The following is a 15,768-nucleotide window of genomic DNA, read 5'->3' as shown; positions in this document are numbered from 1 at the left end:
TCAGAGAAGAGTTAACACCACTACTACTAAAGGTATTTCAGAGCATAGAAAAGGACGGAATACTCCCAAACTCATTCTATGAAGCCTGCATATCCCTGATACGAAAACCAGGTAAAGACACCATAAAAAAAAGAAAATTACAGACCTATATCCCTCAGGAACTTAGATGCAAAAATCCTCAACAAAATTCTAGCCAATAGAATTCTACAACATAGCAAAAAAATAATTCACCATAACCAAGTCGGATTCATACCAGGTATGCAGAGATGCTTCAACAGTAGAAAAACAATTAATGTAATCCATCATATAAATAAAACAAAAGACAAGAACCACATGATCTTATCAACTGATGCAGAAAAGGCATTTGACAAAGTTCAACACCCATTCATGATGAAAACGCTCAGCAAAACAGGAATAGAAGGAAAATTCCTCAACATAATAAAGGGCATTTATACAAAGCCAACCGCCAACATGATCCTAAATGGAGAGAGTCTAAGAGCATTCCCCTTGAGATCATGAACCAGTCAAGGATACTCTCTATTACTGCTCTTATTCAACATTGTGCTAGAGGTCCTAGCCAGAGCAATTAGGCTAGATAAAGAAACAAAGGGCATCCAGATTGGTAAGGAAGAAGTAGAAGTACGTCTACGTGCAGATAACATTATCTTATATAGAGAATACCTAAAGAAGCCTCAAGAAAACTACTGGAACTAATAGAAGAGTTCAGCAGAGTATCAGGATACAAGATAAACATACAAAAATCAGTTGGATTCCTCTACACCAACAAAAAGAACACTGAAGAGGAAATCACCAAATCAATGCCATTTACAGTAGCCCTCAAGAAGATATAACACTTAGGAATAAATCTGACCAGAGACGTAAAAGACCTATACAAAGAAAACTACAAGACACTACTGCAAGAATCCAAAAAAGACCTACATAAGTGGAAAAACATACTTTGCTCATGAATAGGAATGCTTAACATTGTAAAAATGTTTATTCTATACAATGCAATTCCGATCCAAATTTCAACGACATTTTTTTAATGATATGGAGAAACAACTGCCAACTTCATATGGAAGGGAAAGAGTCCCTGGATAAGTAAAGCATTACTGAAAAAGAACAAAGTGGGAAGCCTCACTCTACCTGATTTTAGAACCTATTATACCACCACAGTAGTGAAAACAGCCTGGTACTATACAACAACAGATACATAGACCAATGGAACAGAATTGAGAATACAGACATAAATCCATTCACACGTGAGCAGCTGATATTTGACAACGGCCCAAAGTCAGTTAGATGGGGAAAAGACAGTCTCTTTAACAAATGGTGCTGGCATAACCGGATATCCATCTGCAAAAAAATGAAACAAGACCCATACCTCATACCATGCACAAAAACTAACTCAAAATGGATCAAAGACCTAAATATGAAATCTAAAACAATAAATATCATAGGAGGAAAATTAGGGACAACATTAGGAGCCCTAACACATGGCGTAAACAGTATACAAACCATTAGTAACAATTCAGGAGAGAAACTAGATAACTGGAAGCTCCTAAAAATCAAACACCTATGCTCATCCAAAGACTTCACCAAAAGAGGAAAAAGATTACATATAGACTGGGAAAAAGTTTTTAGCTATGACATTTCTGATCAGCATCTGATCTCTAAAATCTACATGATACTGCAAAAACTCAACTACAAAAAGACAAATAACCCAGTTAAAAACTGGGCAAAGGATATGAACAGGCACTTCACTAAAGAAGACGTTCAGGTAGCTAAAAGATACATGAGGAAATGCTCACGATCATTAGCCATTAGAGAAATGCAAATCAGAACTACAATGAGATTCCATCTCACTCCAACAAGGCTGGCATTAAACCAAAAAACACAAATTAATATATCTTGGAGAGGTTGTGGAGAGACTGGAACACTTATACACTGTTCCGGTGGGAATGTAAAATGGTACAACCGCTTTGGAAACCAATTTGGTGCTTCCTTAAACATCTAGAAACAGAACTACCACATGATCCAGCAATCTCACTCCTTGGAATATATCCTAGAGAAATAAGAGCCTTTACATGAACAGATATATGCACACCCATGTTCACTGCAGCATTGTTTATAATAGCAAAAAGAAGGAAGCAACCAGGGTGTCCATCAACGGATGAATGGATAAATAAAGTATGGTATATTCACACAGTGGATTACTACCCATCGATAAAGAACAATGATGAATCCATGAAACATTTCAAAACATGGAGGAATCTGGAAGGCATTATACTGAGTGAAATGAGTCAGATGCAGAAGGACAAATATTGTATGAGACCACTATTAGAAGAATTCGAAAAATAGTTTAAACAGAGAAGAAAATATTCTTTGATGGTTGTGAGAGCAGGGAGGGAGAAAGAGAGAGGGGTTCTCACTAATTAGATATTAGATAAGAACTATTTTAGGTGAAGGGAAAGACAACATACAATACAGGAGAGGTTAGCACAGCTGGACTAAACCAAAAGAAAAGAAGTTTCCTGAATAAACTGAATGCTTGGAAGGCCAGTGTAGAAGGGACAGGGGTTTGGGGACCATTGTTTCAGGGAACATCTAAGTCAACTGGTGTAATAAAATCTATTAAGAAAACATTCTGCATCTCACTTTGGAGAGTGGCGTCTGGGGTCTTAAACACCAGCAAGCTGCTGTCTATGATGCATCAGTTGGTCTCAACCCACCTGGAGAAAAGGAGAACGAAGAACACCAAAGACACAATGTAATTACGAGCCCAAGAGACAGAAAGGGCCACATAAACCAGAGACTCCATCAGCCTGAGACCAGAAGAACTAGATGGTGCCTGGCTACCACCAATGACTGCCCTGACAGGAAACACAACAGACAGTCCCTGATGGAGCAGGAGAAAAGTAGGGTGCAGAACTCAAATTCAGGTAAAAAGACCAGACTTAATGGTCTGACTGAGACTGGAGGGACCCCAGAAGACATGGCCCTCGGATTCTCTGTTAGCCCAAAAACAAAACCATATCCAAAGCCGACTCTTCAGACAAAGGTTAGACTGAACTGTAAGATATTAAATGATACTGGTGAAGAGTATGCTTCTTGGCTCAAGTAGATACAGGAGACTAAATGGGCAGCTCCTGTCCAGAGGCGAGATGAGAAAGCAGAAGAGGACAGGAGCTGGTTGAATGGACGTGGGAAATACAGGATGCAAAAGAGGAGTGTGCTGTCACACAGGGAGAGCAACTAGAGTCATATAACAATGTGTGTATAAAATTTTGTATGAGAAACTAACTTGAACTGTAAACTTTCACTTAAAGCACAATTAAAAAAAAAAATCAGTGGTTGCCAGGGGTTCAGAAGAGGGGTGGAGGGTAGAGCAGAGGGCATTTTGGGGGCAGTGAAACTATTCTGCACCATCCTGTCTGGGCTGTACAATACAAAGAGTGAACATTCATGTAAACTGTGGACTTTAGTTAATAACAATGTATCAATATTGGTTCATCAGTTGTAATAAATGTACCACAGGGATGCAAGATGTTAATAAAAGGAACTGCATACGGGGGAAGAGAGGTAGGTGGAAACTCTGTACTTTCTGCAGGATTTCTCTGTAAACCTAAAAATGCTCTAAAAAAATAAAGCTTATTTAATAACAACTAAATAATATGATTCTGCGTAGTGTCTGAGGGTAGAGGTCTAGCATCTAGGCACTGGGTTTTTATGTGCTGCCAGGATTGAGAAGCATTGCCTTAAGCTCCTCCAACACCTACAGACTTACATATAACTGAAAAAAAAAAAAATCATCCCAAACCATGAAGCAGGTCTAAGGAAATACTACAAAATTCTGATTTTTGAAGTGATGATAACTTAGATTTTTTTTTGCTGTTGAAACATTAAATCTAAGTCTTAAATTCAGTGCTCTCCCAAAGATGTGTCCCCTCTCCTCTGCCCTTCCCACCAGGGCTGTCACCTGCATGGCAGTGGAGGGGCCTGCAGGAGCTCCAGGCGTGGGGGCACATCGGTCAGCGTGGCCATGACAGAAGCAGCTCCCTTGCAGGCGCAGCTGGGACACTGCATAGTAGGCGCTGGGCGGGTGGTAGCCCCTCTGGGGCACAGGGGCCAGCCTGGTAAAGTTGACTCTCAAGTTCGTGATCTCCCCTAGCTCTGAAAGCGGGCAAACAACAATGAAGGAGAGGGTTGGGGACGGGAAAAGAAAGTTAGAGGTAAATACAGTCTCCCAAGGCAAGGTGCATAAGAAAAGAATACCAATCTCACCCTCACTTCCTCCCTGGCTTCATAAGATTATTCCAAGGACCACCATCCCCAGCCCTCAGCCTCTGACAGTGCCATACTGTCTGGGGGAAAGACCCCCCAACTCAGGCTTTTTGAATATCGGGCTACCGCAACACCGATATGGGGTAGGCAGGGAAAGTATTAAATCCCCAACCACGTTGATGGAAATACGGAAGACCAAGAAACGTCCGTGACTCAGTTTCTAGCCTGCTTCATTCCCCATGCCCACACACAGTCCCACAGGCTAGAGGAGTAGCCACACTGACCTTGAATCTTTTGACTTTGGGTTGCTGGAGTCCCAGAGGCTAAATCCATGATGTTAAGTTGGACCTGCAGAGAGAGGGGGAAAAGGAAGAGCTGAACAAGAGGTCAACAGTGCACAGCTCAAAAGAAGTCCTTTCCACTGAATGTCATGCCCACTCCATCTTACTCAAAGTTTCTTCTTCCCTGGAGCTTGAGATAGACCATGGATGTGAGGTGGGCCAACTGCCCTAGAGAAAAGAGATGATTGCTGGACACTAAAGTCATCTGAGAGTGCGTGTGTGTGTGTGTGCGTGTGTGTGTGTGTGTGTGTGTGCAACCTCTCCTCTCCAATTAAAAATATAGGTATCCCAAGAATTCACCTATTTCCTTGGGTCAAAAGTTGTGATAAGATGCATAACTCACACACAGAGATTGCAAAAAAAAAAAAAAAAAAGCCACTGCCATCGAGTTGATTCTGACTCATAGCAATCCTATAGGATAGAATAGAACTGCCCATAGGGTTTCCAAGACTGTGATCTTTACAGAAGCAGACTGACACATCTTTCTCCTGCAGAGAGGCTGGTGGGTTCAAACTGCCAAACTTTCAGTTAACAGCTGAGTGCTTAACCACTTTGCTATGAGGGGCTAGGGGATGCTAGTTTTCCCATGACTCAGGATGAATGAAAGGCTACAGATCCCTAGGTACACAGATATGGTGACTGACCACAGCCCTCTGGACCACCCCAATTTCAACTCTATTTTTTCTTTTTAATAAAAACCACTCATTAGATATGACTTCATCCTGGAAAGAGTTTTCATGTTAATCCTCCAGAAGTCAAGAAAGAGTCCTCATGTTCTGATCTGGGGTCTGCAGAATGTGGCTAACACAGATTTGGATAAGGGCATGACCAAGGAGGAGCTGTAAGGACTGGAGGAAAAAGATGCATTGTCCACAGGGAGGGTGCCACTGGCCTGCAGTCCAGTGAGAGACACTCTGAGTCTGCACCAGAGAAAGAAGAAGGGAAAATACAGCCTCAGTCTAGGGGCAGAGAAAAGGAGTTATGAAAGAAATACACCCACTCCTCACTTATCAACATGACTAGGTTCCAAAGACCAGCTTGTTATGCAAAATTGGAGTTATGTGGAAATGGAGGGTGACCACATCAGATCAGAAAATGGAGGATGATGACATCATTACACAATTTCCAAATTACATCATTACATAACTGCCAAACCAGTCAGGATTATGACCTAGCCAGAGTGACACATAACCTTAACAATTACAGCCAACGTTACTCTCACCTTGTACCTCAGCATTCATTGTTGTCAGATGTACATCATTAATGTGCAAAATAGCTGAATAGTAGATTTTTTACTATTTTCATACATGTGAAATGTCAAATAATGAGATCGTTGATAGTGAAGATTACATGTGAAAGAATTAGACTCAAGTTGAGAGGATTAGGGGAGAAACATTCTGAGATGTTTCTAGAGGCAGATTCTCATTTCTAACTCAGGGTTTAAATCCAGATGAACTTAACCCCCCAAGAACTTTGTTGTCATTGTTACCTGCCACTGAATCTGCCCCTGACTCATGGGCAACCTCATGCATGACAGGATTGGACCATTGTGATCCATTAGGTTTTCACTCTGATTTTCAGAAGCAAATCACCAGGTCTTTCTTCCTAGTCCATCTTAGTCTGGAAGTTCTACTGAGTCCTGTTCAGTATCATAGCAACACATAAGCCTTCCCTGACAGACGGGTGGCATCTGCACATGACATGCATTGGCAAGGAATCAACACTGACAGGGAATTCTACCCCTGAACCACCAATGCCCCCAAGGACTAGGAACGGGCTAATAGGTGAATTAAACCTGAAAAGTTCAGTCTTGCGTTAAACCCTACCAAAGTGAAATCAGAGAATAAATTAAATTTGTGTGATTTGCTCACTTGTATCTAACTAACCATCCAAGAGTCCTCACACGAAGTAAAGCTGAGTCTTCCCTGTCAGCCACAGGGATGTACCAATGAGCTGTGGGGGAAGAAACTGGGGGCAAGAGGGGAGCTGGGTTATGCAGTGGACTCAAGATGTTTCTAAAGCGTCCCTACTGGGCAGCAAAGAGATGAACAGCAAATGTTTTGAGGGTGGCCAGAGGGGTCATCATTGCAGACTTCAGGGAAGACAGCAAGGTGAGCTGACCGAGGGTGTTCTTGCCTCTTCTCAAACCGATTTCTGGGTTGTACAGTGAGTCACTGAAGCCCACCATCTGTCAGGAGGGTGAGGACAGAGCTTCTGCGGCTGGGGGAGAGCCTTGTGTGAGTGATTGTAGGAGCAGTGAGACATCAGGGACCTCTCACCATGACGACTTTTACAGGCCAGGCCCCTCTACCTACCTTGCCTCCATTTAGGTGTCCGTTAGGCCTCTGGGGGAGGGAATGGCACTGAGCTTCCTGCCACCTCTGAGGCTGACCCTGGCGCACCCAGGGGAAGGTGGAGGTGCAGTCAGCAGCCAGGTACTGGTACACCTGCCAGGTCTTGCCGAAGTCTGAGGAGCGCTCAATCAGCATCCCGGCAGGCAGAGGCCCCTGTGGAGACATGGGCAGGGTGGTGGCCTTGAGTGATGGAGGGAGGGGGATAGCTGGCATTGCGCCCCCCGAGGCCACAATCACAGGAACAGGTTCCTAAAGAAGTGTGATGACCCCTGAGACCTGCGGTGAGGAATAAGTAAGGGGACTGAGAGGGAGCCCGTGGGTTCTACCTGGCAAACCATAGGCCATGGCAGGTTTTCCCTAGGCGAACCAGGGGAAGTAATAGAAATGAGATCTCTTTTGTAGAAGATACGTTCCTAGCTCAGCCTGCCACATGGGCCTCCAGGTCAGCAAACTCTCCTGCTCTTGTACTGCCCATAGCCAACGATTCTTCATCATGTCAGCTCTCGATTCTCCTCACTGCCACAGTTACCTGAGCTGCATTGCAGCAACAGCCTAGAACTAATATCCAGCCTCTGTCTTGCCCCCTCCAAACCTCTCCCCCCACTTCACTGAAGGGATTTTCTAAATGGTTCGTGGATCATGTTGCTCCCCTGAAAGACCCCTAAATCCATCTACACTGGCCGAAAGATAAAACACAAGCTCCTTCGCATGACATGTTGTCTTCCTACACTCTTTCCCTCAGTGATTTATTGGGGCTTTAGATGGTGTCTTCAGTGAACTGTCCCCAGCTGACAATTTGAACTTAAGGTTCAGAAACCCAACCTCCAAAATAGATCCAAATTCTCAAATCAAGCCCAGTGTTGTGAATAAACTATGTCTCCCAAAAAGATGGATTGAAGTTCATGGCCCCTGTAACTGTATATATGATTCTGTTTGGGAACAGGGATTTTCTTTTTTTTTATGTTAGTGAGGTCAGTCAGAGTAGGGTGGGTCCTAAACCTAATCACTTGTGAGTTATAAGAACAGAGTAGACACAGAGACACACAAAAGGGGAAGATCACATAAAGACAGACACATACAGCAGATGGATCTAGAAGCTCAGGAATGCTAAGGATTGCCGTCATTGCCAGAAGTTGAAATAGACAAGGAAGAACTTCCCCCTAGAACCACGCCCTGAATTCAGACTTCTAGCTTTCAGAACTTTGAGAAAATAAATTTCTGTTCTTCAGAGCCACCCACTTGTGGTATTTTTTGTTACAGCAGCATCAGGAAACTAAGATGCCCATCTCTCCAGCTTCTGTGCCACCATGCTGTCCAGGCTGCCACCACCTCCTCCCAGCTCTGTAAGGGCCTCCCACCTGATTTCCCCTCTTTCACTCTTACTTTGGTCACACCTGTCGCCACACAGAAAGAGCCTTCTTTTTAAAGCATAAAATGGCCGTGTCACACCTAACTACCCAATGGCTTCCCAGTATTCTTGAATGAAATTCAAACTCCTGACACTGAATGAAGAGGCACTGTACTACCTGGGCCCTGCTTGCCTCTTCACCTCATCCGCTGCCTCCGTGTGCCTCCATCTCTCCCCGCAGCTGTGAGTGAGCCCTTGAGCACACCAAGTCCGCTTTTCCTCAGGGCCTTTTCTCAGATGCAGCCCCTCTGGCCATTGCCCTCCAGTCCACTAAAATGCATTCCTTCCTCAGAGTCTTTTCTCAGATGCAGCCTCGCTGGCCATCACCCTCCAGTCCACCAAACGCGTTCCTTCCTTAGCGCCTCTGTGAATATTGTTTCTTCCACCTGGAATGCTCCTTCTCCTGGTGGTTCTTTCTCATCTTTTGTCCTCAGCTTCAACGTCACTTCCACATTGAGATCTTCCTATACCTATCTAAAGTGCATTCTTCTGTTCATGCCTGCCCACCCCACATCATTATTTTTTATCACAGCAAAGTGCTTGTTTCCTTCATAAAAGTCACCACAATTTCCAGTTGTTTATCAGTTTCTTCTTTTTGTTCTTCTCCCACTAGACCAGAGTGTCTCACTATTGACATTTTGAGCCAGGTATTTATTTGGCGGGCTGTCCTGTGCATTGTAGGATGTTTAGCAGCCTCCCTGGACTGTGCCCACTAGATATCAATAGCACCCCTCACAGTTGTGACAACCAAAAATGTCTCCAAACCAAACCAAAACCAAACCCGTTGCTGTCAAGTCAATTCCAACTCATAATGACCCTACTGCCCCATAGGGTTTCCAAGGCTGTAATCTTTATGTAAGCAGACTGCTTCATCTTTCTCCCACAGAACAGCTGGTGGGTTCAAACCACCAGCCTTTCGGTTAGCAGCCGAGTGCTTAAACACTTTGCCACCAGGACTCCTTCAAGATGTCTCCAGACACTGCCAATGTCCTCGGTGGGGGCCAAATCACTCCCCGTTCAGAATCACTGGTCTAGACTGTAGCACCTGCATCTGTTGTTCACAGTTATATTCCCAGCTGCAGCTTTCACATAGTAGGTGCTTATGTACATCTGTTTATTGAATGGGTGAATCTCTAGCCTGCTCCCTCGTGCTACAAACCCCTTTATCACCAGCCTACAGCCCTCTGCTCCCCAGCCCCCATCTCCAGCATACACATTTCACCCTGCAGACCCCACCCCCAACCATACACCTTCCTGCCTCCTGCTGCCTTTGCACTTGCTGCTGTCTTTGCCCTCACTTGGTTACTCCTGGTCTATGAGGGTTCATCTTCCCCTGGGTGTGTTCTCTGATCCCTCCAAGATAGGCCAACCTAGATGCCCCTCAGTGTCCCTAGCAGCTTTTTTTCCAATCCCAGAGCCCTCATCATACTTTCTCACTGCTATTTCTTGGTCTGTCATATAAAGCAGGTTGAGGGTCGTGATTTAGTGTTTTTTTTTTTTTTATCCTTTTATCCCTGACATCTGGCACCAAGTCTAACGTATAACCAGGGTTCAATATGTAGCGTGAATGGACAAATAAATGAATGGGTGAGTGATAAAAAAAAGCAACAAGACTGTTTAACATGATCCATCCAAATGAATGTTGCCCTTCAAAGTTCTCACCTTTAGAGGCTGGGCACTTATTCAAATGGCACTGGCATTTCTCAAAATAATTTTGACCTTTCCTTGGGACAAGCCTCTTAGAGCCAACTTCCTCAGTCACGTGAGAAAACAGGTCCTATTACTTTTTATTCATTGCTCATTTTAACTCTTGAAAATTATATCACCCTTCCTGATCATCTAATCTTATTAGCCAAGCTTGATAATAGTTGACCATTTCTGCGGAAAAAATGAAATAAAATAGCTGGTGGGGGGGGGGGGGATGATGTTCTGCCACAAATGAGTGAAAATATGCCCTCCAAAAGGAGTATATCAGAAAGCTAGTCTGAAAGTGGATACCTAAGGCACTTTGAGAAGTAATAGCACTGAATGAGTGGATTGCCCACCGAGAGGGCTTCTCTAAAGGCATATCTTGCATGGGCAAGTTCATGGCTCTGAGTTAATCTAGAAATCTCCAAGGTCCATTCTGGCTTCCAAGTTCTGAGTCTCTTCTGTAACTGTAACATGTCAAAAATCCTTTGGACAACTGACTATCCGCAAAGTTATGAAAACACAGTCTACCAACAGTACATAACTGTATAATCAGCAACCAAAAAAAAAACTAAACCAGTTTCTGTCAAGTCAGTTCCAACTCATGGTGAACCCATGTGCGTCAGAGTAGAACTGTGCTCCACAGAGTTTTCAATGGCTGATTTTTCTGAAGTAGAGTGCAAGGACTTTTTCCAAGGTGCCTCTGGGTAGACTCAAACCTCCAACATTTTGGAATGACTCGAGCGTGTTAACTGTGCCATGCGAGGACTCCATAATAAGCAACCAGGCCTAGTAAAATTGGTACTTGGCAGAGCTGAACTATTTAGATGGGGGGCAGGGTGCAGGAAGAAGAGACACAACCACTGCACAACCAAGACAGGGAGCCTCTGCTGTCACCATGATATAGGCTAGGGGTAAGTATAACACCAGCCTGGAGATGGGAGGTCCACCCAGCACGTGATGCCATCATGCCCAGCTTGGGAGGCAAGGATACTATGTTCCTCAACTCTTGGAGGGCCCAAGTGCCCTCTCCTACCCACTGCCGTCCCCAGGAAGCATACCTTAAAATCCATCATGATGTCCTGAAGCTGGAACTTCCTGTCCAGGTCCAGCTGCAGAGAGACAGGATTCATATCTGGAAGGACAAAAAGTAACTTTGGGCCAGAGGCTTCCCACCTTCCCAGCCCTGAAGAAGGTTGTGGGTTGCACTGGCTCTAGGAGGTCATAAACTCTCTAAACTTGACTCTCTGATCTTCCTCCTGGAGAGGAATGATACCAGAATGCTTCTACTTAAGTAATCCATTCAAGACCCTGTCTGTTCTTGGTCACATTTCCTTCCTACTATTATTTGATACCCCTAATACCTTGAAGAGTTTCAACTTGTCTGTTCAACACAGTCCTGTTCCCAAAGCTCAGTTCCTTCCACAAGCTCACTGTAATTAAGTCAGGTGAAATAAATCATTCCCTTCTTCTCTCACCCTTTCCTCAGCCTCTAATACACCAATATCATCTGACAGACCCCAAATACAGAGGTGTTCGTCAACCACATTCATCCCACCACCATAAAAAATGTCGGGAAGCCCAAAGCGTTCCTGGGCACCATCCATCCATCCCCATCTGATGGAAGCTGTCAGAAGTTTGGGCCCCTGTAGGTGGCAGGCCCTCACCGTTCTGTGACTGCCACCAGCGCATGGGGCCCGAGGAAGAAACCACATTCTCCACTCGGTGACTGTTGTAATTATGAGGCAGCCTGGAGTCACACTTGCAGCATTTCATCTGCCACTGTGGGAGAAAGAGGCAAGAGAGACTCAGAGGCACAGGCCTGATGGAATTCTTCCCTTGTATCCTGAGAGCCCAGGGCATTCCCTCAGTGTAAATGTTAACCTTGGCAATCCATTGATTTCATTAATAAACACAGAGGACTAACCTCGTAGAACAGGTCTGTTGGTCATCGTCTAATTTAATCCCTGTGTGTTTCTGCTAATACCTAGCTAAGTAAACAGGTGGTGTGACTGGGGGAGAGATATGAAGTGGTGGAAAAATATTTTTGGTACATGACACTGCCTTGAGGAGGGAGAGAAGTGTAGTGCTAAGGGCAAAAAGAAGAAAGGAAGAGAAACACTTTTTAGCACCTATTTTTAGGCATGAGCTAGAAAGTTTTATATGCTATCTCATTTAATCCTGGCAGCCTCAGGAATACTAGGATCAGTGGGAGGGGACACCAAACTGGCAAGAGGGAGAAACGAAATTTGTGGTTGCCATCCTGGATGTGATCCTCTCCCCCTCCCCCACCTCCCGGGCTCCGTTTTCTCCTCTGTGATTGACTGGGGGTTGGAATATGGTCATTCATTCACTCAACAAATATTCAGGAGCATGTACAATGTGTCAGATGTTGCTCTGGGCTCTGAAGATACAATAGCAAACACAACAGAGGACTGCCCTTGCGTAGCTCACATTCTAGTGACATTTCGGTGATCTCTAAGGCCTTCCAGCATTGACATCTGGGACGTGAGCATCCTTCACAGGCTTGGCCCCTCCCTTCCCAGAGGAGCCCAAAACCACCAGATTTTGGGAGAGTAGCCTGGAATCCCCAGCCAAAGAGAGCTCTGTAGGTGAGTAGCCCCAGGCCAGAAAGGCACAGGGCCAAGGGAATCTGCAGCCACAGGGTTGAGGGCAGAGGCCCTTCCCCATGAAGATCTAGGCCCACGTCGACAGCCAAGGGGAATGAGCCTCACTAAGGAGGTCCCTAATAAGCACCTTTCACTGGCCTGAGCCCGTTGCTGGAGTGAGCCAAGAGATGGAACTAAACCCCATGGGCTCCATGGCAGGGCAGGAATCACCAAGAAAAAGAACATGGCCAGAGAGGTTCTTTGAGTTTGTACCTGTGCACACACCCAACACAGAGGCACATATGATATTCTCCCAGCTCCCCTGTGTGAAACACATGACGTCTATGTTTTGTCTAAGTAACCATAGTCACAAACCCTGTGCCCAGCTTAAAGAACACTGTCTAGAGGGCTCCAGATTCACCCAAAGCCTGGACAAGAACTTCCCTGGCCTGCTGGTCCTTCTGGGTAGGCGTAGCTATACCTATCACATGACACAGGCCCAGCTTTCCCCTAACCTCCACTCCCCAGAATCAGAGACAGCTCTGACGCCTTCGCTGAGGCTTCCCAGCTCCAGGGAAGGGAATAAGCTAACTGGGCCGAAGCCATAGAACAGGTGGTGTCTATTGAATTGTATGGATTCCTGGCAGACCCATCCCAAAGAGACTGAGTGAATATGCATTGCCAGTACCTGGAGATACGGAAACTCCCTGCCCACACCCCCAGGCCATCTCCTTAGCTGGCTCCGTCGGCCTCTGCATCCCACCCTACTTTCCATCTCTCACCTCCAATCTGCAAACTAAGAGAACTGTCACCTTTCCTGGTGCTTGGAGGTATCCTTGTCATGTCCATCAATGCTTTATTAAACACCAATTCCTTGGGTGTTTAATGCTTAAATAGTGGCTGGCACATGTGCCCTATTAAAATAGCCTCCACTGTCCCCTTCCCCTCCACTGTCACTGTCCATCCCCTCCCCCTGCTATATTTTTTCTCACAGCACGTATCTCCACTTGACATGCTACATAGTTACTATTTCTTTACTGTTTATGGCCTGCCTCCCCCACGCAATACTCCATGAGAGCAGAAAATTGTTTTTGATCCCTGTTTATTCCTAGAGCTTAAAACAATAATGCCTAGCACAGAGTAGGCCGTCAGTTAATACTGAATGAATTAATAGTGAATGATCAACAAGTGCTGTTTCCACCAACATTATTGTAGGCCATTCCCTTCCTACACTGAGGGTGTCTACAAGGAGGCTTAGGAGAGGATGAGGTAATAAAATGTCAGTACTAAGTGGCTAAGGGCCCACCGTGTGCCAGGTACTGCATTAGGGACTTTCAATAGAATAACTTATTTAAATCTCACAACAACCCTCTTCCCATTTCACAGATGAGAAAGCTGAGGCTCAAAGAGACTACATGGCTTTCCTATGGTTGAATAGCCAGTGTCAGAGCCAGAGAGGGTCCCATTCCATTTCCCCCTCCCTCCCTCTCAACCTCTCATTTCCCCTAGGAAACCAGCTGACTCAAGTACACAGATATTGTGGGAAGCATGGTAAAGGGAGGAAGTCTCTGTCTCTCCTGGTGGGCCCCAGGAAGGGCTCGGCCTGACCCTTGAGCTGAAAATGGAGAGCCCAAGGCAGAGAGAGCACTTTGGGAAGACAGTTGGCTTCTCGGACTAACCCAGTCTAGGTACCACAGAGATGAGATGACACAGCTGCTGGAACACCTGAGCACTTAAAGTAGACTTTTCTGAGCCAGAGAAGGCTGTTGCCGGAGTTGGACTCCCCTCTAGAGCCCTGTTTCAGGCCCTGGCAGTGAGTACATCCTTCTCCCCACCCTGGCCAGCCTCTCAGGAGCAATTTTTTTCACTCCCTGACCTCTGTCTGCACTTAGCACATGTCCTGAAAAGAGACAAGGGCCAGCTGCCTTCCGGCTGCCTGTCACCAGACCTCTCCCCAGCTCTGCTGGGAGCTGATCCCAGCCTGATCTCCAGCCAAGCGAGTGCCAGAAACAACGCTCTTTCTTTTCCTGGGCCATGGGACACAGAGCTAGAATGGTTCAACCTGAGGCTGCGGAAATGCCCTTGATGCTCCCAAATGATGGGGTATTGCATAATTATTAAAAACATTGCTTAGAGAATGTTTTTAGTTGCATGGGGAAATGCTTACACAATAATGTTTATGGAAAAAAAAAGCTGGGCATAAAATTCTATATGTATTGTGATTTCAAATATATACTTTTAAAGGAATAAAAAAATGTTTGGAAGCAAGTATACCAATATATTAGGCTGAACCTATGAAATTACTGATATTCAACCATTTCAACCATAAAAATGGCAACTACATAGTGTTCAACCTAGTATCTCAGGGTAAGGGAACTACAGCGACTTTTTTCCATATATATGTATGTGTGTGTGTGTGTGTGTGTGTGTACACACATACGTATATTCCAAATTTTATATCTTGAACATATAGTAACTTTTATACTCAGGAAAATAAACATTATTATAAAACAGAACAGAAATGTCCAGGGAGTTCAGCATGGGCTCATTACCCGGCCTCCTCTGTTTCCCAGGAATGGTCTGGAGGTGCCCCGTGCCTTCTCCACCTTCCTTCCAGGCATGGATGGAGGGGTCGGATGGCCTTAGGAGCTTAATAGCTATGTGCTGCTTATCATAGTAACACAGCTAAGGAGGATTTTATTGCAGTCCTTAGCGACAGGCTAACCCAGATGATTTGAACAAGTATTTAAGTAGCTCTGCTTGTTAGCTAGCTAGCAGGACAGAGACCCACAGAAAGACAGGCTGCTTACTGCTTTTTTCCCTCTGGGCCTCAGTTTCCCTTTCTATTTTCTTCCTGTGCGCTTATATGAGAGTGTGTGCGGTGTGTGTAAGAAAGAGTATGCGCTCTGACTCTCAGCGTGAGTCTCTCTGCTTCACGTGTGTTACGTGCCTACATCTCTTCCTGAAATGGAAGCTGTCAGCAGGGGCTGCCTCCCTCTCTGGGGTCATTTGGCCAGCGATCTGCTGGCTGCGCTACCTCAGAGACGCGGCATTATTACCAATTCAGCCTGGCGGGCCTCCAG

At 45.2% G+C, this 15,768-nt stretch overlaps 1 protein-coding gene across 3 annotated transcripts in view; it reads right to left on the bottom strand.

The window, feature by feature from the left end:
• Positions 1-15,768, bottom strand: part of LAMB3 (laminin subunit beta 3) — a 66,410-nt gene that overhangs the window by 27,780 nt on the left and 22,862 nt on the right. For all 3 annotated transcript variants that reach the window (XM_003410281.4, XM_064273248.1, XM_064273247.1), the window contains exons 4-8: positions 11,744-11,858; positions 11,138-11,211; positions 6,941-7,132; positions 4,569-4,632; positions 3,980-4,173 (exon numbers count right to left, since the gene is read on the bottom strand). In XM_003410281.4, coding sequence (XP_003410329.2) covers positions 3,980-4,173; positions 4,569-4,632; positions 6,941-7,132; positions 11,138-11,211; positions 11,744-11,858 — 639 coding nt within the window. The remainder of the gene's footprint in view (positions 1-3,979; positions 4,174-4,568; positions 4,633-6,940; positions 7,133-11,137; positions 11,212-11,743; positions 11,859-15,768) is intronic.

This window comes from Loxodonta africana, chromosome 20 (assembly GCF_030014295.1).
Source record: "Loxodonta africana isolate mLoxAfr1 chromosome 20, mLoxAfr1.hap2, whole genome shotgun sequence".
NCBI lineage: Eukaryota > Metazoa > Chordata > Mammalia > Proboscidea > Elephantidae > Loxodonta > Loxodonta africana.
This window is presented reverse-complemented; position numbering and strand designations above follow the sequence as displayed.